At 41.5% G+C, this 23,449-nt stretch overlaps 2 protein-coding genes across 2 annotated transcripts; one reads left to right on the forward strand and one right to left on the reverse strand.

The window, feature by feature from the left end:
• Nucleotides 1-3,399: 3,399 nt before the first annotated feature.
• Nucleotides 3,400-7,458, reverse strand: zic2.S (Zic family member 2 S homeolog; the record flags this gene model as incomplete). The annotated part of the gene is given in 3 exon segments (NM_001085959.1): nucleotides 3,400-4,529; nucleotides 4,866-5,029; nucleotides 6,053-7,458. Coding segments are annotated over 3 exon segments (1,494 nt in total). The 3' UTR covers nucleotides 3,400-4,325.
• A 10,465-nt stretch (nucleotides 7,459-17,923) lies between these two features.
• On the forward strand, nucleotides 17,924-23,158 carry zic5.S (Zic family member 5 S homeolog). Its single transcript, NM_001085657.1, is given in 2 exon segments — nucleotides 17,924-19,079; nucleotides 22,124-23,158. Coding segments are annotated over 2 exon segments (1,548 nt in total). The 5' UTR covers nucleotides 17,924-17,977; the 3' UTR covers nucleotides 22,570-23,158.
• The last annotated feature ends 291 nt before the right edge of the window (nucleotides 23,159-23,449 follow it).

A 23,449-nucleotide genomic window follows, 5' to 3' on the forward strand; every position in this document is an offset into this window, starting at 1 on the left:
GATCAATATCGGAACAGCATGAGCAGGAATGTGGACACTGCATGGGGCTGACCTTTCCCCCTCTCCCTCCAGGTCACAAGTCTTCACAACCAGCCAATGAGGTGAGAAGGAGCGAAGCAGCGCCCAGTGCATTTTGGGTAACCACATGATGGCAGAAAACCAAATATGAAACTATCTAACTCTAAAGCATACAATATGACCCTTAGCTTTGTTGTTAGCTATACTCTTCTAATTGGAATGATTGCTACTTTGTATCTTTGTATGCACTGTTTTACTGCTGAGATACAGTAGCTTGAGGTCTGAGAAGTGAGATATATATTGAATAAGGTACCCCTTCTTGTAAAATATAAGGATATACGTTACAGAGGAGTTTCGTGACCTTATATAGGTCATGGAACTCCGAGGTAACTTATTATGTCCTAATATTTTACAACTGGGGGTACTTTATTTATTATAATACAAATGTGACAGAAACAACATCAGAACTCACCGTTCATAGCTGATGACATCAGAACTCACCGTTTATATAGTGAATAAAGTACCCCCTCTTGTAAAATATAAGGATATTATAAGTTACCAGGAGTTTCATGACCATATAAAACATGAGGCAGAGTGTTCTTATACAGGTCATGGAACTCTGAGGTAACTTCTAATATCCTCATCTTTTGCAACTGGGGGTACTTTATTTATTGTAATACACACATTTCAGTAAGTCATGTGACAGAAATGACATCAGAACTCACCGTTTATAAGGATATAATTTACAAGATATTCATGGCTTTTGTGTATATTTTATTTATATATATATATATATATATATATATATATATATATATATATATATATATATATATATATATATATATATATATATATATACAGACAGACAGACAGACAGACAGACAGACAGACAGACAGACAGACAGACAGACAGACAGACAGACAGACAGACAGACAGACAGACAGACAGACAGACAGACAGACAGATACTCACTCTCTCACCTACCAGGACTTGGGCCCATCTGGAGATCAGAGGTTTTCCTAAAGGGCTTTGTTTGTGCCCAGAATCTTGTCTGGTATAAAGCTGGCCTATCTGAAAGCTACGAAATCCAACATTTTAGAAGAGTTATATGAGCTTTGCCCAAATTATCCTGTACAGAACCCCTGAAAATTTCAGTGGAGCAGAGTTTGATATACTGTCAGCGTTGCAACCCATCAGACCTTTAGTTTCATTGTTTCATTGTAATATAATCGTGTTGCTATATCAGATATCAAGCCTAAAGTCTGCGATTGAATTTGAGCATGAGGACTATTAATGAAGGAAATATAAGCTCATACACTGGCCACTTACCGCTGATCAGGTAGGGTCTGTGAGGGATATCAGTGACTTCTCTCGTCTCTGGGGTCATTCCTGTCTGAAGGAATCAAAAGAACGAACTGATTATTGAGGTATACTTACTAGTACTGGCTCAAGCTGGGGAAGGACCAGTAGGCGCTGGTTGTGGCACATTAAACTGGGGCATGATCACTCCACCATACTGGCCGAGTCGGGTATCAGGGGTGGGCCTGGTGGGGGTTGTTTGTAACTGAATTTTAATGCTAATTTAAATAAAATAACGCTTTTTATGGAAAAGAAGCCTTGGGACAGTTATCTTTGGATAAAGGAATCTCGAGTCGGGTATCATCCTGTTGCAACTTTGGGAGAGTGGTGGAAATTGGAATCAATGTATTCATCTTATTTAACGTATTTCTTTTAGTTGCATTGAGATGTTTTAAAAGGCTGTAAAATATTGTATTCATGTTTTAATATAGGTGTAGTTTGTGAGAAGACTTTCCAGCATGTGTGCGAGTGACTTCTGTTTTCCTTACAACCCTGGTGTCCATGCACAGTAACTATTAAAGGGATACTGTCATGGGAAAATATGTTTTTTACAAAACTCATCAGTTAATAGTGCTGCTCCAACAGAATTCTGCACTGAAATCCATTTCTCAAAAGAGCAAACAGATTTTTTTAAATTCAATTTTGAAATCTGACATGGGGCTAGACATTTTGTCAATTTCCCAGCTGCCTCCAGTTATGTGACTTTGGTCTGGAACAGTGGCGTAACTAGATGTTGCTGGGCCCTACAGCAAATTAATTTTAGGGCCCCCAGTCTGGAATATGGAATATATGCGACCTGATGAAATTGGGATGGTGGCATTTCATACAGTGTATCAGGGGGAGGTAACCCAGGAGTCACTCAGATTGATTTATATAAGCGCAATACGATGACTAGGATGTTGGCGTGCAGCTGGGAGTGGTAGCACTGAAGTGATTTACGCGCAGGGTCAAGTTCATGGCCACACGCGGCTAAGGTGCACAGTCCTCGAACCCCCCTTTACCCCGGCCGAATCTGTAATGCTGCACTCTGAGCACTTTATTTGTTACAGACAGCCTCGATTAAGCTAATTTTGAAAATCTTTAGATCCGATTGCTGTTTGCATTGTGTGGCACTTCTATAAAATACTCAAATGTTTATCAATACATTTCTTTACAGTGCTTGATGTTTTGAACTTCTTTAGTACTTTGAGAAGATGAAGTCATAGTTCGCCCTCGCAGAAATGGTGTGCCTGCGTTATTTGATTTTCTGCAATTAGATGTTGCTTTGCTTTAATCCGTCCTCCATTCCGTTTTATACAGCAAAACCGGATGAAATCTGTAAGCAGTCATCTAAAATAGTCTAGAGGAGTAGATATTAAAAAATGAAGTCTCACATCAGATCAGGGTTTATTTTTCCTGGTCACTACTATTCCAATAAAGCGGCAATCAATTGCACAGGAATCATTTTCCGTCCACTAGCGGCCAACTGGCACGGCTACTGCTGCTCCCCTGTGTGCACTTGCTACAGCTTATACCTCCCAACAATTATATATATATTTTTTTTTACCCTGATACCATTTTTAAACAAAATTCCAAAATTAGGCGGCCTCTGGATCTGTGTGTGCATGGATGCTGCACTCACACAAGGGAAAATCCTAACCTGAGAGATCATTTGCAATAGCCCCAGTGCATTTATATGCGCCTCACAAAACGCAGGTATCACGTACAGAGAATGTGTTTCATTTACCCTATACATGCACACAGTTTAATATCCGTGTCAGATCCAATCACTCCTTTTGGCGCCTACCTTTACACGGTGTATTATTTTTTTTATTTTGCCAAAATGTGTCAGAAAACTGTCACTGGAGTGTTACATAAATGCTGTCCATTATTTTGGGAGCACAGATTGCATCTCCACTCCCTTCAACAATACTCATATTTTCCTACACAAATATTGCTATAACAATCATTCTCTGCTTTGCAAACCCTCTGACAAAACAACCCCTTATAGAAAAAAAATAATAATATCGTTTCCTTTTGGTGTTTGATGTTGCAGTTTCAACACATTTTATTGGAGGTCTGTATGCATTACTTTTAAAAACATGTCACAAAAAATGAAGAGACCACATAAAATAAGAGAGAAAAAAAATCTGAAAGCATTTATGCTCACAAATGTACATATTTATAGTCAAGAAACAATCTTTATAAATAGTGTTTCCTCTGTTGCAAGTTAATTCCATAATTTAATTACAAATGGATAAATATGGAAGCGATTATTTACACAAGGAAGGCTGCTATAGGGTGATTGCACAACGGCTACTTTTTTTTTTTTTGCCTCGGCGCTTTTCCAAACGGTAACGAACAAATTCAACTTTGCAAAAGCACAGAAAACGTCACATAAAGCCCATTTAACAGAAAAGTACATTCACAAGCCTTTTGTAGAAATGCCTGCCTTTTAGTAAGAAACATCTGGAGACTTTGGCACTTGTTGTGTCCCCCTCCCCATTCCAGGGCATGAAAATGACAGTCCGGATTCTTCTAATAAGAGTAAATTAAATAAAGCTTCATATTAAACGGATGAATCAAGGGTACGTCCATCATATATTATGTAAAACAATCTAAAAACCAAAAAAAATGTATATACACCAAGGGAGGCATCCATCAACACGTCCCTTTTGTTTTTTTAATCTGCAAAATGCGTCAACTCTGTATTCACACCATTAGGCAGGTCTGAGGAGTAATAACAGGTTCTTTTCTTTTGGGGAGGGGAAATAAATACTTTCGGTTGGGTGATTTACTCTCTCCATGCGGATAGATCATTGTACACTGAATGGTTCGGATGTAATCCTTGCTGGTGTGTGTACACTAGATCCCAGGAGATTCTGGCTTTAGCGCTGGTGAAGCTGTGGCCACAAAAAGTCTCTAGTGACCGCACAGTTGTCCCAGGGAAGTAGAAGCGTGTCCCTTACACGTACCATTCATTGAAGTTTGAGGCGAGGGTTCCGCTAGCCCCACTGGATACACTGTGTACTGCAGACACTGCCGCTGGGGACAGGTTGGGGTTCTGCGTTTCAGAATTTGGAGAGACCAGACCTGGTGGGGTGGAGGATTCATATCCAGAACTTGCAGCCGGAGAGGACTCTGAACCTTGAGGAGAAGATTCATGCACCTAAGAAAATGGTCAGAAACACGAGGTCCTTAGTTGATCTGCAATGCACATTTCTAATACACTCTTACTCATAAATAATGCATTAAAGAGACTGAGCATCCCACTGAGCCCCTGCTTTGGCTCTACATAGACAATTAGCCCTGGCATTTAAACGAAGTATAGTTTATTTCTATGTAAATATCCCTGAAACATTTAAATATACCTCAAAATGTAGAAACCATTCAATACATAATCATATAAATGGAAAAAAAAAACATAAACATAAAAAAATAAATGATCTGCCATATCCCATTTCCCCAAGAAATACAATCCGTTGAATTTAGCACTGCATATTACCTTCATGTGTTTTCTGAGAGAGCTGGGATGAGTGTACGATTTGTCGCACATCTTACACAGATAGGGCTTGTCCGAGGTGTGCACGTGCATGTGCTTTTTCCTGTCGCTGCTGTTAGCAAATCGCCTGTCGCAGCCTTCAAATTCACACTGAAAGGGCTTCTCTCCTAGCAAAAACAAACATTCACAATGAGAATGACACATTTGTAGCAATCAACAGAGCACAAACCCCCGCAGATTTGCTTTTCTACACGCTAAAGGTGCGCTAAACAAAGCCAATCCCTGCTTGTGTGTGAGTTATAGGCAATGCTTTTAGCCCACCAGCAGCTAGCCAAACGAAATAGCCTGAAATAAAAAAATATTCCGTTTCCGCTGTCGATTGGAGAGAGCTGCTAATTGCTCTTCATTAGCAAACGATTTAAGAGCGATTGTTCTGCTGATACGTCCAGGTGGGGTAAACAAGCAGCTTGCAAATGCACAGAGCTTCAGAATGCATTCATTTGACTTTCACAGCCTTCCCCCAGACAACATATCCAAATGTTATGTTGTTTGGAACAATTTAAAGGCGTGATAACTCAAATATCCTCCATTTGGAGGGAATCCATTTAGCATTAAATTCCATTAGCACCTAAATTGTTTTAAGAAACAGCTGCTCGGAAACAATGAATTTCATTCTGAATATCTGTGCACTGACCTGGCCCATATTCTGAACCTCGTTAACTCTCGTCTGTCATGTAAAATCGATCTTTAAACAAGACTATGTGTTGCATATCGGCCTCAGCGGAGTGCGTAATAAACGCAGACGTATGTTTCCACGCAAAACCTATTGGATTATTGTATCATTGTAAATGCTGGCAAAGAAGTATAGCATGGCGGAAAGGCATGATCCATTGGCAAGTGGCACAGTAGTCTGTTCGAACATTGCCACAGGCCACTAGAAAGTGCGATCCTGGCAGAAAACGTGTATATATAGCTGTTCAATTTGGAAGTTTCCTTTACATTTAAAACTTCGTTAGGCCACAGTATGAAACAAAAAACGAAAGTAGGTTGGAAATATAAAAGTGGGCACAGAAGTATTAGGGGATAGTTGAACCCAACAAGTTATTGCAGCGTTGTGTGAACAGTTGTGGGTCGATGCGTAAAATGACTACAGAAACAACCGTATAGTCGTGCTATAGACTGAAGCCTACCTGTGTGAGTCCTCTTGTGGATTTTAAGATTTTCCGATCGTGCAAAGACTTTGCCGCATCCAGGGAAGGGGCAGGGGAAGGGCTTCTCGCCAGTGTGCACTCTGATGTGATTCACCAGTTTGTATTTGGCTTTGAACGGCTTGCCCTCCCTCGCACACTCCTCCCAGAAGCAGATATGGTTGCTCTGCTCGGGCCCCCCGACATGCTCCACAGACATATGGGTAACGAGTTCGTGCATTGTGCTGAAGGTTTTGTTGCAGCTTTTCTTGGGGTTGTTAAGTTGTTCTGGGTCGATCCACTTACAGATGAGCTCCTGCTTGATGCACTGCTGCCTCATGTACCTGAAGAAGGCCCCCGGGTGGTGGTGGTGATGATGATGGTGGGCTGCCATGTTCATGCCCATGTTCATAGGGGAATACTGGTTGTGCAGCTGGGCGGCTGTGTATGGGTCCCCCCTGGGGCTGGATACCTGGCGGTATTGATCAGTCCTACCGAAAACCTCTCCGGGCAAACCAAGGCGCATCTGGCCACCCAATGTGTTCTGGGAGGCAGCCGCATGTTGATCGTGTATCCCGGGGAAAAGTAGATGACCTTGCGGGTGCTCCCCGTGAGACAGCTGGTGGTGGTGGTGCGGGTGGTGGTGGAGACTTCCCGCTGGGGGCCCAAACAAGCCGTGCTGCCCCCCGCCTGCAGCTGCTGATCCCTCTGTGAAACCGCGTCCGCGAAATAAAAAGTCCCGAGGGCTGTTGAAGGCAGCGGCTCCGGTGTAGGCTGAATGTGGTGCCAGGGCGGAGGCGGGGTAGCCGGCCTGTGAGGTGAAAGCAGAGGTTTGCCCTGGGGGAGACAAATCGTGGGGTCCACTGGCCCCGGCTCCCCCATTTGGACCGGCTCCTCCTCCACCGCCGCTCCCTCCCCCGGAGCCGCCACCGGGATTCATCTTAAATGCGCCCATGTGAGTAGGTTCCACGAAGCTGTTCTGCGCCAGACTCAGCTCCCTCTCCTGCATCTCTGCGGCTGCTGCTGCCGCCGCCGCTACCGCTGCATGGTGATGATGATGATGGTGGTGATGTCGGGCAAATGTGCCCACACCCAGGGCCGGGAACTGGGGACCAGCGTCTAGTAGCATGTCCGTGCGATTGTGCCCAGGATCAGTACTGAGTGTCAGTGGCGAGGGCTACACCCTGGGATGTACTATACAGGATGCAGGTCATAAAAGCACAAGGGAAAAATACAAAACGCGAAACGTTAAAAAAAATGATGGGCAATGACGGGATTCCAAGTGCCCCAGTATAAATGTGTATCCTGTGCTGGGAGTGAATCTAAATGAGTCCTGCTCCACTTGCTCTCATCCTCCTCCTCCTCCTCCTCCTACTCGCTCTCATGCGGGGAACTTAGTCCACATTCCCCCCAGATGAAGGATCGGGCGGCAGATGCTCCTCTCTCTCCTCTTCTTCTTTCTTTAAGTTGCAGCTCAGGATGGTGGGAGGAGGGGGAGGGATAGAGGGGAGGGGGCTTTGGAGGAAGCTTCACAAGGGGGTGCTGCTTGGAGAAACCGAGAGGAAAAAAAAGAAAGAAAGAAGGGTCATAACAAACAATCAGTGAGTGCAGCCAGTGTGAGAGATAGAAAAGCTCGGGACAGAAGTAGCCAGTGCCCTGCGTATCACACGCGCCTGTGGATTCCGGGCTCGGCTTCTCCCAAGCGCTTTTGTTTCCTTTGGCTTTTGCCTTTCCGCGGGTTTCCTTAAAATGGGTTCTTGTTGCACTGGGGAGTTAATGTTTTTGTTTTGTAGTGTTCGCCTTCCCCTCACTCTTATCAGGACCCCTCCTCTCGTGCCTGTGCTTCTCTATGACTGGTCTGCAGCGCCTTTAGCCAAACGCCCCTTTAACAGCTGCTCGGTCACGTCCTGGGCACTCTCCCATTGGCTGCAGGGATCCCACTGCTCCTCTTGTCAATCATTCCTGCATTCCCGCCCCGACTGACAAACTGGGCGCTTTAGGGAGATCATTTTCACTACTCTGCTTTTGCCCGACACTATCAAAACAACTAAATGTGCGTGTGTCTCACACAGTCTTACTAACAATGGACTGAAGTATCATTCCCAACGTTTCTTAAGCGCTACAGGTATTAAACACTGGAGATTCTTATGCTCTATACCCTGTTGCACTCGCTCCGCTTCACTTCATCTTCGCTATATATATAATATATATGTTATACCAGGTCTGGACTGGGATTCAAAATAGGCCCTGGCATTCCAAGTACACACAAGCCCAAATAGTCCTCCACCAGCCCACTTAATAGCCACTTATTATGGCATCTTACAGCAGCCCTCTGGCATTTGCCAGAACCCACAGATTGCTGGTATTAATGCTCAGCTAGTTGTACCTTAAAGGGGTTGTTCACCTAAGAGTTAACTTGTAGTATGACGTAGAGAGTGATATTCTGAGACTATTTGCAATTGGTTTTAGTTTTTTATTATTTGTGGTTTTTGAGTTATTTAGATTTTTCTAAATAACGGTTTCAGCAATCTGGTTGCTAGGGTCCAAATTACCCTAGCAATCATGCATTGATTTGAATAAGAGACTGGTATATGAATTGTGGAGGCCTGACTCGAACCACGAGTAATAAAAAGAAGTAAAACAATAAATGTGTAGCCTTACAGAGCATTTGTTTATTACATGGGGTCAGTGACCCCTATTTGAAAGCTGAAAAGAGTCAGAACAGAAAGGCAAATTATTCAAAAACTATAGAAAATAAATAATGAAGAACAATTGAAAAGTTGCTTAGAATTGGCCATTCTATAACAAATCCTTTTAAGCTCCTAGCCTGTGCCTACCCTACACAGATAAAGCCCTTTTTCAGCTATCGCTGGTAATGGTAGAATGTAAATAGTCCCAGAGCCACCTGCAGTGCCACTAGTTAACTATTTATGTGCTGCTGCTAGGAAGGCCCAGATGACCACCGCTTTCCCCACGGACACGTGTGTGGGGCTCACTAGACAAGTGTACATGTTAAACAGGCAGATTCATACAAAGATGTGTTTGTAGCCCAGGTAACAAGGAGACATTGATCTGTAATTAACGACATAATCGGCTCCTCTCACTAATTACTGTTTGTTTTCTATGCCAGAGGCAGAGACAGTTCTGTGTGTCTGCCACTAAAAAAGATGAACGGGAAAGGTTCCTCTGGTTCTGTAATAATCTGTGCTTTCCACCTGTATCACCTACTGAATCCAAAGGACCCAGAGCATTGTGCCCAGACAATACCAGGCACTACACCCCCACCTGTAACATTAACATGGAATATATATATATATATATATATATATATATATATATATATATATATATATATATATATATATATATATATATATATGGAATATTTTTTATTGTGTTGTATCAAAGTCCAACGTTTCGGTCCTTGATTGATTTGATATCCTGTGAATTAGGAATTCTGTGAGTTTATCCTTTTTTGTCCAGCAGCTGCGATTTTGTCGGTTAGCTCCTTCGGAATCCATACCACTGGGGCGACTGATGGAAGTGATCTAGTCCGAAGGGGATGCACGTACTATAGTCTGCTTTGATTCCGCACAGACACAATCTGATGGAAGAACATACCAGTCAGTATTAGTTGTATCGTTCTCTCCTCTGTCCCATAGTCTCGGTCCGCTAGGCAGAGTTCAGTAGCCAGTCCAGCTAAACTTTATGATGGGAGGCACAGGCTGCAGTGAATGTGCTTTTCTCTCAGGGCTGCAGTCCTGCTTTCTCTGCTCTCTCTCTCTGCTCTCTCTGCTCTCTCTGCAGGACACACAGGGAGCTGATCCAAGTTCAAAGTCACTTCTGCCGACCCCTCTAAGAAGGGCTTTATTCCCTACTCACCACAAAAGCCCCTTTTCCTCAGTGTCACGAGGTGAGAGGGGGAGAGAAAGGAGCCGGGGATCATTTGTACAGTTTTACCACAATCCTAGGCTGCTTGACTTAAAGCAGAAAGCCGACAGCAAGGCGTTTTCTTCTCTACTTGCCCCAGCATAAATCAGGCCTTCAGGACGCGCTGCATTTTACATGGGTAAACATTTATTTTCTATTCTGTTCTTCTTTTCTATTCTCTGACTTCCCCAGTACTTCTAATATCACAGTAGCTCACGTGCCGACTGATCTGCTTTCACTGGAAGCTCGTTAAACCTGCAAGCTAAATTTCACTCATTATTTCAGTTTTTTTCAGTCATAAAAACACAGGCTAGACAGAGTAATGCGCATATTACAGTATAAAGGAATTTTACTAAAGCTTATAAAATATCCCCTGTTAAATCAAATCCGTTTCTACTCAAAACAGTGTATTTTGGGGATGGTTAGTCGAAAAAAAGGACAACATATTTTGTATGTCAGGCATGGTATTTATTATAAACAAATTCTCGCAGTCTTCCCATATGGAATCTATTGGCTTTTTGCTGGAGATGAAAAGAAGAGGATGCCGAAGCGTTGTCTGCTTGACAGACACTAATAAAATCAACATGGTCACCCGACAGGATATTAGGTTGCAGGTTACCTTTGATTTCTGTGACCTTGGGCCACCTCTCCGATATTGGGCCCCTGACCCCTGGGAGATCACATATATAGTAGCAAAGTCTTGGTCTGGGCACAAGCGGCTTCTTTGTCAGGCTGTGTAATGTTATGTAAAGGGAAACCGTGCAAGTATGTGCCAAACTGTAGAAGGATTGCTGCACAGTGCCAATAACGGTACCATTATTCATCAAAAGCAAATATCCAATACAAATAATGAAAGGAGAAAAAAACTCACTGCTCACCATAGTCCATGGGTGCATAACGTCCAAAACAGCAAAAATTTGGAGTTTTCTCCAAGAGTAAAGACCGAAAATATAATTACAAATTCGAATAATTTATTATGACATACAGGTGACAGCCTGACGCGTTTCGTGCCTACTGGGGCACTTACCCATAGGCTACATCATTTTTTCTATCTTCCAGTCCCAAGTGTAGTCTAACAAATAAGCAAGCATTGCTGATATTCGTGCTTTTTCCTTATTATCTCTCGCTGCCAGCGTCTAATATCTCCACTTGGTCTGGTCATTTATGGCAACAACTCTCACCCACATATATATATATATTTATTTCCCCCTCTTTGCTACATACAGATACATTTTATTTGTATTTAGATGTTGTTATTGAGGCTGAATATTTCGATGTTTTATAAACACATCGTGCTGAAAAATATAAAGATTCGTGCTGAGCGAGTTACAGTAGGTTAGCAAGGCCTTTAGAAATGCGTTACCACGGCGTAAAAACGCATGAGTGTCTTTGCCCTAATCCGCATAAGCGAACCATATTGCGTTTGCACATAAACCAGTCACTGCTAGAAGCATCTTCCCAAGTAGTTGCTCCAATGCGGAGACAGGACTGGCTGATGGCCTGACACTGCCTGCTAATTGCCCTTGGGGGGACAGGGACAAGAAACTGTATCCCGTGCAGTTAAATGGTAAAATGTGGTTTCTGGCAAATTGAAAAACAGATTAAGCCTGTGTTTGGTTAGGATAAATTATTTGTAAGCGCTTTGGAGCTCGGCATGGTCATATATCGCTTTTTGATTTGAGCTGCACGACTATCTCTGGGGATGAAATAATGGCAGGTTGAGTAGGTCATGGCCATCCATTAAGTTAGGGCGCTCCATCGCCTGTCCTAAATCACCAACGGAATATTCCAGACAGTAACATGAAACACCTTATATGTGTGTGGAGTATTTTATTAATATAAAGGTTATTGTTGGGGAATGGATGGTCAATACATTTGAAATGTAGGGATCATATTCACTTACTACAGGAAAATACTTAAAGATAATTTGATTTTCTTTTTCTTCCTTTTAGACCGCCTTATTCTTTTGAACAATGTGCTCTGAATTAGTCTGTGTGCCCTGACCCTAAACAGATAACTATAGACATAGCTGATAAACACATGTATGTGTGATATATGGCTTTTATTAGTATATAGATGATGACAGATATATAGATGATAGACTGATTGATAGTATACTGATGGACAGCAGCATAGGTGGAGATATATCGCCATTTACAAGTGTATATGAGTGAGAAATATGGATATACTTCACAGAGGAAACTGACTGAGTCAGATATAGCTGTATTATATTTTTCTTTATATGGCACAGATTCTGCCACAGCATTAATGTCACACCTGAATTCTACCAATTGAGTTTGCAATCTAATTTCTCAACAGGCACACTAGGGAATGATCAGGAAATCCAGTAATTGGAGAAGAAAATATGAACATGGAGGGGAATTCAAAATACATACAACATACAGACTTACATATAAATATTTATTTTTGTTGTTGTGACACCAAGAATTAGCATTATCATCAAGACAATAAGATCACTTAAGCATGCTTTTGATTAATAGGAGAAGAAGACATCATTGTATACAAATGCAGCATACCCAAATATACCAGTGGGGTGTGTGTAATGCAAACTGACTATAAATACACACTTTAATAATATGCATTTTTCAGATATAGAGCTTAGACAACATTACCAATACTGCTACTAATAACCACGATTACCTATCATCATGTAACTGTGATCCTTTTAAAAATCATTGTGCTCTTTGGGGCCTACTTATCAAGTTGCATAAAATATCTATGTAGGAAAATGTAAAAAGTAGTGTGAAACAAATGGTGTATTTATATAGCTGTGTATTACTTTTTATATGTGGTTTGATGGAGTCTATGGAAGTCATCTATTAGAGAGAACTAGCCATGGTGTATATAAAGATGTGTGCTTTGCTTTACACCACCTGGTTTTGGTGATCTTGCTCATTAATTTACACCACCTCAGTCCTCATGGAAGCCATTGAAATAAATGTAAAACTATGCTGGCAGGTAGATACTGGAGGAAGTCACTGTGTATATAAATGCATAAAAAGAGGTGATTGCAAACACCATTTGGTCACATCTTTTTATTCTGGAATTTAACACAGAAGTATGAGATTACCAAATTTTAACACACAAATAAACGTGACACATTTTTTGCAGATATTCACATGTTACTATATTTGAGTGTAGCTGTCTCAATAAGCCCCTGGTTATTGGGTGTAGATTGATATTTCCTTATATATATCATTGGCTTCTGATGAATCTGTCCCAAAGATGAGATATAGGTCTAGATTTACCAAGAGCAGTGTCAATATTACTTAGCAATTACATGAATTATTTCCGCCATTCTGATATTGCCAGTGTGATAATATCATTTTATACATTCAGCTGAAAAACGTGCAGTTTAAGTGATTGGATAGAGGCACCATCACACATAGGAATATATTTCTAGCAAATCAGATTGTGTGTGTTTGTGTGTATAATACAAAACTATTCATAAACATATTAACACCCTTCTTCTTTGAATACAAGTTTTTAATCTTTAAATTTGTCTCCCTCGAAGTTGACTAATACAGGCCCTAGGTCCCTCCTTTGTTTTGAGGGCAAATCTGTGGCATTCTATGAGTGGTTACAATCAAAAATTAAAGGAACTTACCATAATATCAAGTAGAGATTTCCTACTACTAGCAGTTTGCTGATTAAAACATGTGTAGATAGAGCTAGTGAATCTGGTCCATAATCTGCTCTATAAATGTATAATAACTAGACCTTCTTGCTGGTACAGAGTTTTTCACTCTGTATTCCATTATCTATTATCCATTATCCATTCCATTATCTACTGTGGTAATTAGCAATGTATTTAGGTCTGGTTCCACCATAAGCAAAGGACATACCTGCCCACCCAATTTACAGAAGTGATGTCACTTCCTGTTAGTTTAAAGGGATGCTGTCATGATTTTTTATGATGTAGTATTTTATTTCTACATTGTTTACACTGCAAATAATTCACTCTACAACATAAAATTTCATTCCTTAACCAGCAAGTGTATTTTTTTTGTTGTAATATTGGTATGTAGGCCGCCACCTCAGGTCATTATGCCTGGTCATGTGCTTTCAGAAAGAGCCAGCACTTTAGGATGGAACTGCTTTCTGGCAGGCTGTTGTTTCTCCTACTCAATGTAACTCAATGTGTTGCAGTGGGACCTGGATTTTACTATTGACTGCTGTTTTGTTTTTTTAAAATCTACCAGGCAGCTGTTATCGTGTGTTAGGGAGCTGCTATCTGGTTACCGTCCCATTGTTCTGTTGTTAGGCTGCTGGAGGGGGGGCTGATATCACTCCAACTTACAGTAAAGCAGTAAAGAGTGACTGAAGTTTATCAGAGCACAAGTCACATGACTGGGGGCAGCTGGCAAACTGACAAAATTAAATTAAAAAAAAATCTGTTTGCTTTTTTGACAGTATCAGTAATCAGTAATTTACAAATATATTAAATATATAATAAATATTAAAAAGCTGCTACCCTAGGCACAAGCCCTTGAGTACTTATCAATAATTACTGACCCTGGGGGTATTATTATTTTTCATTATTATCACTGACTGATACACTGGATTGTGGCTATCCAACAGGAACTGAAAAATGAACATTATTATAGCACAAGTGTTTTTATCCTGCATTCCTCTGCACTTGATCTTTCACATGTTCATTCAGGGGAACACAAGAAAAAACACCCTTAGGGCCCTTACACACACATGCATTTCAGACAGCATTCCCCTGCAATGGATCTTTCATGTCTGCTGCATGGGAACACAGAAAGAAATATAGTCCATACTTCTGGATCTCTCTGTACTCACTGAGGTGCATACAAGCAATGAATGCAAATGGAATGTATCAAAATGCCCCTGTGTAAAAGCCCTAAGGCAGGAAGAAACACAGGCCTCTATTTTCTACAAGATTGTACACATTGTGGCACAGGCAAGCAACAAACGCAGGTGGAACACAACGTGATGCAGATTGAAGCCCACATAAATGCATCAGCTAACTGGTTCCAGTATATTCTGCCTGGTTGTACTCATGAATGTTCAGATGCGTTTTATTACTTTCGTGTTTCATTTTTTTTTAATTGCCACATGCTGTATTTCCTTGTGTTTGGCACAATCAAAGACCAATAGAATAAAGGGGTGCAGTTGGAACTCAAAAAAGAATTGTTTTGTTTCAAAAACCCATATAAAGTGATTTATGTGTAGACATTGTCACCAAGTGTTTCTAAATGCAAAAAAAGCTTCTACAACTGGGGGCAGCATTAACAGTTATTTCTATGGCACACTCATATTGTCTGTTCGGTTATGACTACATCCATTCCTTATCAATAAAATGCAATCTCCACTAAAGACCTACCAATGCATTTTTGTCTTAATATCACCAAAAACCTTATATTTCTTTGGTGCTAATAATCCTAATTGCTGATGTCATTTAGACATAAAATGATATTAAAACAAAAAGGGACCCATTTAGAAGAGGGAGGTCTATATTAATTCCTTTTTAGAGGGAAGTTCTACTAATATATATTCATTTATATTTATTGGTGGATGATTTTCTATAATATCCAGTAATAATAATGTGTTTTTTTTTTAGTAATGCTTTATTACCTCTGGTAAGTATAATGCATAATTGGTGAAAATGATGCATCGTGGGTAGCCATTGGTAAAATAGGTAAAATTAATTTTATTAAATATGGTAGTCATTATAAATAGCAGCCATGCACACACACATATACTGATAGACATACACAAATGTGGGAAACTATAGCAGCATCTAATAATAAAATATGTTTTACAAAGCTTGGTCTGACCTGCCATTACTTGCAATGAATTGTTATTTGAGCAGAATTGTCTCAAATACCTGCAAATTCTTATCCATTCTGCTATTGATGAATGGAGCCCCATTCAGTTAGTATGTAGTAAGCTATTATCCTAAGAAAAACAGCTCACAACTTTGGGGGAATCTGGGACAATATGTGTGTGGAAGTTTACTAAAAATTTAAAGTGACATAAGGGTAAAAAATGACAGCTCCTAGAGAAGTAAAAGAAACAAATACAAACCCCAGCTTTCTCTGTCTAACGTCTCTCTGAATCCTGTGTGTAACAGTGGCTAATTATTGTGCAGGACAGTTGGGTACAGATCTAGTGGATTCCATTACTGAAAATTTTTTATCTCAATTTGTTTTTCTTGAATGGCAGGCCCAAGGCACCCGGGTTTAACATGCTGCCTGCTAGTCAGGTGGTTGTGACTTGAAACATTTATTGTTTTCACAATTGTTTCCATTAAATATTAATATAGGTAATTGTTTGGCTAAACATACAGGGAATTGCGAATCTGCCATAATCACTTAGACTGATATTGTTGTACGACAATTTATGATAATAATGTTGCACCTGTTAATGGCCCACTTGGGATTATAACTTTTTTTTTTTTAACATATATTTACACATATAGCTCAATTAGGTAGGGATCCTTCGCCTTTTAATTAGGAGCCTTTCCCATAACGTTTTCATAGGAAATTGCTTGACAGATGTGAGACTGGGCTGTGTGTGTGCGTGTGGCCCAGTGTCAGGGTAATGTTCCAACGAACATGGCACGAAGCCTGTAGATTCTGCCCATCACCTCATGTACTGAGATCCTTTAAGTTTCATTCCTCGAAATGTCGGCATTTATCTCTTAGGTCAATTAGCGGCTATTAACATTTATTGACTTCTGATCCCTAATGGTTGCTGGTAACATCTCATTTGTTTTCTCTTTGCTGCAAATGTTATGAGTTGCTCAGAGCTAATATGTTTCGCAAAGTATTCGCAATAGCTCAATGTGACTGGCTTTTATTTGCTTTAATCCTTCCAACGAAATCCCACAGACACGGCTTCATTTCCTTTTTAAATACGAAATATTTATAATCGACGTACAAATCTAGTTTATTGGTTACAGGAAAGTTATCTGTAAGTGTGAGTATAAAGTGTATTTGAATGTATGCATATCAATCAATATATATTATTTTTCAGTTCCACTTTTCTCCCAAAGGAAACCATGCCAGGTTATCAAAAAGGGAATCATTATCCGAATCATTATCAGAGGCAAACAGTGCTTTACTGTGCTTTTCTTGGAGAATTCGATTCTAAATTCACTAAATCAAGTGATCTCTGCTTACTGCAAATGCTGCTGCTACAGAGCAGGGCAGAACAGCATTTGCAGTAAGCAGAGATCCCTTGATTTAGTGAATTTAGGATCGAATTCTCCAAGGAAAGCACAGGAAAGAGTTACTACAATTGGCAGTATGTGAGTGCGGCAAGGAAACGAAGTTATTCTGTGTTGGGGTAACATAATGGCTGCTGCATTGTAGGTCTGTGAACTTTTTGTATTGTTCCTCTAATAAATATTCTCATAGATTCTACAGTGGCTATAAACTATTGATTGCTGTGGGCATCAGGATGGGGGTGAACAAGCCTCAGACTCACAAGCAGATCCTCAACTCGTACAATGGATTTGCAGTTCCGGAAAGTTCCAGTGCGAAGCTTCTGTGGCTGTAAAGAATCAATGTACATTGTGCAAGGGCAGTGGTCTTTCTCCCGTATGATCAGTGCAGCGGCCAGTAATAGCTTGAGCTCAGCTTGGGTATTTAGTATTGGCAGTGCCATGTGCATGCTGGGGGCTTGGCTCGGCTTCCCCTGTCTATTGCATTCAAGGTTCCCTCTAAACTTTCCTACAAGTGAAACTTTGAAGAGTGGAATGCAGGCAGAGAGCATGGGGCGGATCCCCGCTGCGCGGCGGCCTGACAGCCAGCCAATGAGAGAAGCGGGCCTCCTGCCAATCCTGGCAACCCGTCCAATCCCGGCTGTGCCATTGCTAAACTCGATGCCCCCACTGAGCTCCTCTAATGCGGCGCTTTCTGCCAATCGCTGGAGGGACAGAGTGGAAAAAGGAATAGGCAGAGTTGGGAGGCAGACAAAAGAAGTTAAAGAGCGCCTAATCTGCCCATGTTTGGAAAGGATGGCAGAGGGGGGAAAATAAGAACAGTGAGTGTGGATGGACTTGATTGTGCGCTCATGGAGCCCCCTTTGAGCAAGAGGAGTCAGACTCTGAGGTTAGCGGACCTGGCAGCGACTCAAGCCCATCCTCATCACAATATGACAGGCTTCCCGGGGTTGGGGAGTCACCAGTCTCACTCTCTCCCTGCCCACATGCACCCTGGGGAGTTGGGGAGTGACCCTGGAGTTGCCCTGACTCCATTCGGACCTGAGCACATGGCCCAAGCCACTGCTCTGAAACTTAGTCCCTCAGCTCATCCCGAGGCGCAGACAGCTGCTGCATTTGCGTCGCCGGCCACAGTCAGTTACCCCGTGGCTCACCCTCACTCTGGCTACTCTACCAGCAGGGACTTCATCCTCAGGAGGGAACTCTCCACTTCTGCCATGTTAGGGGAGCAGCACCCGGCCGCCGGCTCCCCCCATCATCACCATCATCACCATCCGCACAGCATGTTCATCAGCTCCACTGGCTCCTATGCTCACCCGGAGGGGGTCGGACACCCTCTCTTCCCTGCCATCCACGAGCAGGCGGCCGCGGGAGTCCACCACCCCCTCAATGGGCAGATGCGCCTGGGTTTGGCCGGGGAACTTTACGGGAGACCGGAGGCTTTCAGAGCAGAGCACTATGCAGCCTCTTCCCTCCACCACAGCTACAACTCGATGAACTTAAATGTCAACATCGCAGCCGCCCACCCGGCCACTGCTGGGGCCTTCCTGAGGTACATGAGGCAGCCCATTAAGCAGGAGCTCATCTGCAAGTGGATCGATCAAGATCAGTCTTCTAAAAAGCCCTGCTCTAAAACTTTCAGCACCATGCACGAGCTGGTCAACCATGTGGCGGTGGAGCATGTCGGGGGGCCCGAGCAGAGCAACCATATCTGCTTCTGGGAGGAGTGTGCGAGGGAGGGCAAGCCGTTCAAAGCCAAATACAAACTGGTGAATCACATCAGAGTGCACACTGGCGAGAAGCCCTTCCCCTGCCCCTTCCCTGGATGCGGCAAAGTCTTTGCTCGCTCTGAAAACTTGAAGATTCACAAACGAACTCATACAGGTGGGTGTCATTTCCTCCTGCTTCCCCCTCTCTCTCCCCTCTAGCTGCCAGCTCTGTACACGTATTCTGCCATGTGACGCTGTTCATGAATAAGTCATTAAAGGAAACACACTCGCATCTTGTTATCGTTCGTTCCAGCAAACCGTACTGGACAGCCCTGCTGAACATCTCCAGCTCCTCTTATGTGTGTGTTTTTCAGTTACTTCCTGGAGCTGCAACCATTCACCGGTTATTAGTAGGCCACTAGCAAACGAGGGTTTGAGAGCTACTCTGCACTGCATGGGTCTTTAACCCTCCTCTCTAGAGAATCTACTGGCCCGGGCCCAGTTAGTGCTTACTTTTTGGCACACTCTATAACTTTTCGTTAGTTTCATCACAGTCTTTATATCTTTAAAATCTACAATTTGGTCATTTTCCTAAAGGACCAAACTGTACATTGTATCCTTATAAACGGCGAGTTTCCACGTCACTACAAGCCGATTATAAGATAAAGAGAGCACTTGCCCCAAAAAAGAAACTACAGGGAGAAAATTGATTCAGCAGGGGGGGCAGACGCAAAACAGCCTCAAATATGTCATATAGCATATAGAGCAAAGCCAAAACACTGCATATACATATTGTAAAGGGAATAAGACACTGGACACACTGACTGTAGATTATAATGCATTATGTACCCCTTCTTAATGTATATAGATATTAGTAGTCTTTGAGTTATGTGACCTGCGGCCTCCTGCTTTTATATGGTCACATAACTCGTCTGCGACTTATATCTTTATAAATTACAGTAGGAGGTACATTATCCACTATATAATTATTAACTATCTGTGTGCAGGAGATCCACAGACTCCAGTTGCTGACAACACTGGAGGAAATTATACTCATAAACACATATGCCCAGGGGACTGTCTTCTAACCCCATCATGTAGTTTGTTCAATATGACCAATGGAAAGTCAGCCAAATACACAGTGAACTTCCTTGTTTATTTATTTCTGCCTTATCCTAAATTGAGCTCTACAATTCCCACATGCTGTGTGGCATAGTAATGTTCCCCCCACCTCCATTAATGAGGATACGATATAAAACCATAGAAGTTGGGCATTTCTTTTTCCAGATATTAAAAAGAAAATCAGTTTTGTGTGTATAATATTTTGGTTAACTCAATGAGAATACCTGCAGTGATTTAAACCATTATAGACCAATAAATAATGTTTGTATTGTTGAAAACGAATAAAAATTGTACACACGCATAAAGTCAAACTTCTCTGGGTTCCAGGCATAACAGATGCTCAATTAGACAAATGTTGACGAATTTAAGTTCATTACAAGTTGCCCAGCTTGGAATCCAGGCGATACTGAATGTATGGCTTCATTGCCAAATAAAATAAATAAATAAATAGCTGAATATAGTCTAGGCCAGGGTCTCAGATTCCTTATTTTGGTTCATTAATGTCTCTGCGTTTCAAATGAATGCGTGGTACTATACAGAAGAACCTATATAACCATGCCATCATGTAAAGGTACTTTAGGCCTGTGCTTGTATTCCCGGGGGGTTAGGAATGAGCGCTAGTGATTGTGTGGGCAGCTGTGATTCTGGGGGTGCGGCGTGCTGGGCTGTGACGTATGCCTCTCGTCACAACTCTGCGTAATAGCCAACTGCATCTTATCTTTTCTCTCTTCTACACAGAGACTCATTCCCTTTCTTTAAAGCTCCCTACAACAGAGCACCACTGAAAGGCTAATATTTTGCTTTAATTTTCGGCTTCTGGTGCTAGACAGCTGTCAAGCCTCCTCTTGGCATGTTGGTGTCGAAGAATCCAGTTAATGTGAATCGGTTGTTAACTGTTTGGCCTGTAGAATCCCATCTGACAGACAGCACCAGTTTCATGTTATATGCACCTAGGGAAAGACTTATAACTGTATTGATTTACAGTAAATCCTCAGCATTTCCACCCTCTCTCTTCAACGTGTACATTAGTCTTTGAAACATGTTTTATTCTGCTTTAAAGGTGCTCTTCATTAAAGAACAATAAATCAGAGTCGTTCATTCAGTAAACAGGAGAATTAGACAAGATAAACTGTTGCCTAGTTCATTTCAATGATAAATCCATATGACATGTTGCTCACTATTACATTACCTAAAAAAAAAAATTTTTTTTTTTTAGTGAAAGCATTATATTAAGCAAAACACCTTTTTTTTGTCCAAGCATTGAATGTCTATAGAAGTAAGTCAAATCAACTGGACTTGCTATGTGAAAAAACACAGCAAGTCCAGTTGATTTGACTTACTTCTATAGATATACCATGATCTGGATGAATGAGAACTTTCACAAATATAAGCATTGAATGCATTGGATACAAAATGCAGCCTACATTATTTTGTACTGAGACAGTTGAGAGTAATCTGATATATGTTCTAGTATCTAGCCAAAATATCACACATACTCCTAATACATATTAAATTACAGAGACAAGAGGGGATGCGAGATTACAAAGCAATTCCCCCAGGCTGGTCTTCACTACCATCCTAATGCGTAAAGCTATTAAAATAGATTTGCTATAGATTTCTTGGTATAGATTTGCCTGGGGTAAAAAGATAGGGTTCTGGTTTTCTGCTGTTCCTTTTCTTCCTGACGCCTGCAATTACATTATAATACATTTATAGTCACGTTAGGGCCAGCGATTGAGACGTCAGCAGATGTATTTACATTTTAAATGATGCAAATACATTTCCAGGTACAGGGGATCGCTGCTAATGGCATATACAATGGAAGATGCATGCTTCTTCACGTTTCACTAATATATCAGGATTTTTATAGTAAAATACAAGATACTACAAGATGATATTATGTATATTATCATATTCAATCAGTATCTGCAGCGATTGTGCATATATGAGAGGGATGAAAGAGTTGGGGCCGATTTGCGCTGCTCTGAGACACACTGGCGCAGCTGTTTGCGCTACCTATGCTGCATTTCATACCTAACCTCTTCAATCTGTGTACCTTTTACACTCCATTATATCTTTTGATTTCGTTTTCTACAGGAGAGAAACCCTTTAAATGCGAGTTTGATGGTTGCGACAGGAAGTTTGCGAATAGCAGCGACAGGAAAAAACACTCGCACGTCCACACCAGCGACAAACCTTATTACTGTAAAGTGCGGGGTTGTGATAAGTCTTACACACACCCCAGCTCCCTGAGAAAGCATATGAAGATACACTGCAAGTCGCCCCCTGGCTCCCCCACTAATGGGAGTATGGGCTATCCTGCTGTTGGCACTCCTTTAGACGACCCCTTATCTCCTGCTCAGGAGCAGGTTCGAGGGCGATCTTCTAATCTGTCGCCTCAGGTCACCAACCTTAACGAGTGGTATGTGTGCCAAGCCACAGGGGCAACCGTTAATATGCACACGGCCTCCAGCAACGCAGACTCCTCCGAGTCCGAAGATGATGAGGAAACTTACAGACACTCAGAGAGGACTATACGCTAACCACTACTTGTCCCTATAGGGACCAACCCAAACTCTCACGTGGACTGGAGAGAAATAAAGGCCTTTTTTTGGGCATACGATATTTATTTCTGAAATAAACACAAATAATAATAATAATAAAATGATGCAGTTAAAAAAGTTCCATAAATGTGCCATGCACACTGCAGGTTATCATTGCTGGTGACACAAACAGTTTACTCATTCACTGCCAAATACTGCAAAGTATTCTTTTTTATGTTTGTGGATATTATACAGAGCGCCAGTGTTCTCTGCTCTCATGTACCTCAAACACAGGTGACATCACAATGGAGGTTTCAGTTGGCCCCAGTTCTGCAATGGGGATTATAAACCATCACTGATAAACTTGGATTTAAATGTGCACTCCAGCAAAGGCCAGCCAATTCATCTTAAATCTTGTTAAACCATTACTGACCCATTCTTTTCCAGGATGTTTACAGTCTCCCAGGATCACGTTTATTTACGTGGAGTTCTAAATATAATTCATGTTATTTATACCGTCAGACAGATGAAAGAATCGCAGTTTAATCCTTTGGGATCCTTGTTTTATATTGAAAGACGAAAAAAAAAAAAGAAAAATATTTATTATTGTATAAAAAAAATCCATGTTTGCTGCATTGAATTGATTTTGTTGTGCCCTAATGTGATATTTAATCTGGTCTGGTGAGCATTAAATGTACCACTCTCCATCAGATTTAAAATTTCAATTGATATACGTCTTTAGCATGCTTTCTGTAAACTGATCGAAATCAAATCAAAAGCAGAATTCACTTCTAGGCCAGGCTGTTATTTTATCCTTGTTTAAAATAATCTAAATTATATGTACAGACTCTATATACCTGAGTGGGCGAGTCACTGTTAA

This window comes from Xenopus laevis, chromosome 2S (genome assembly GCF_017654675.1).
Source record: "Xenopus laevis strain J_2021 chromosome 2S, Xenopus_laevis_v10.1, whole genome shotgun sequence".
Classification (NCBI taxonomy): domain Eukaryota; kingdom Metazoa; phylum Chordata; class Amphibia; order Anura; family Pipidae; genus Xenopus; species Xenopus laevis.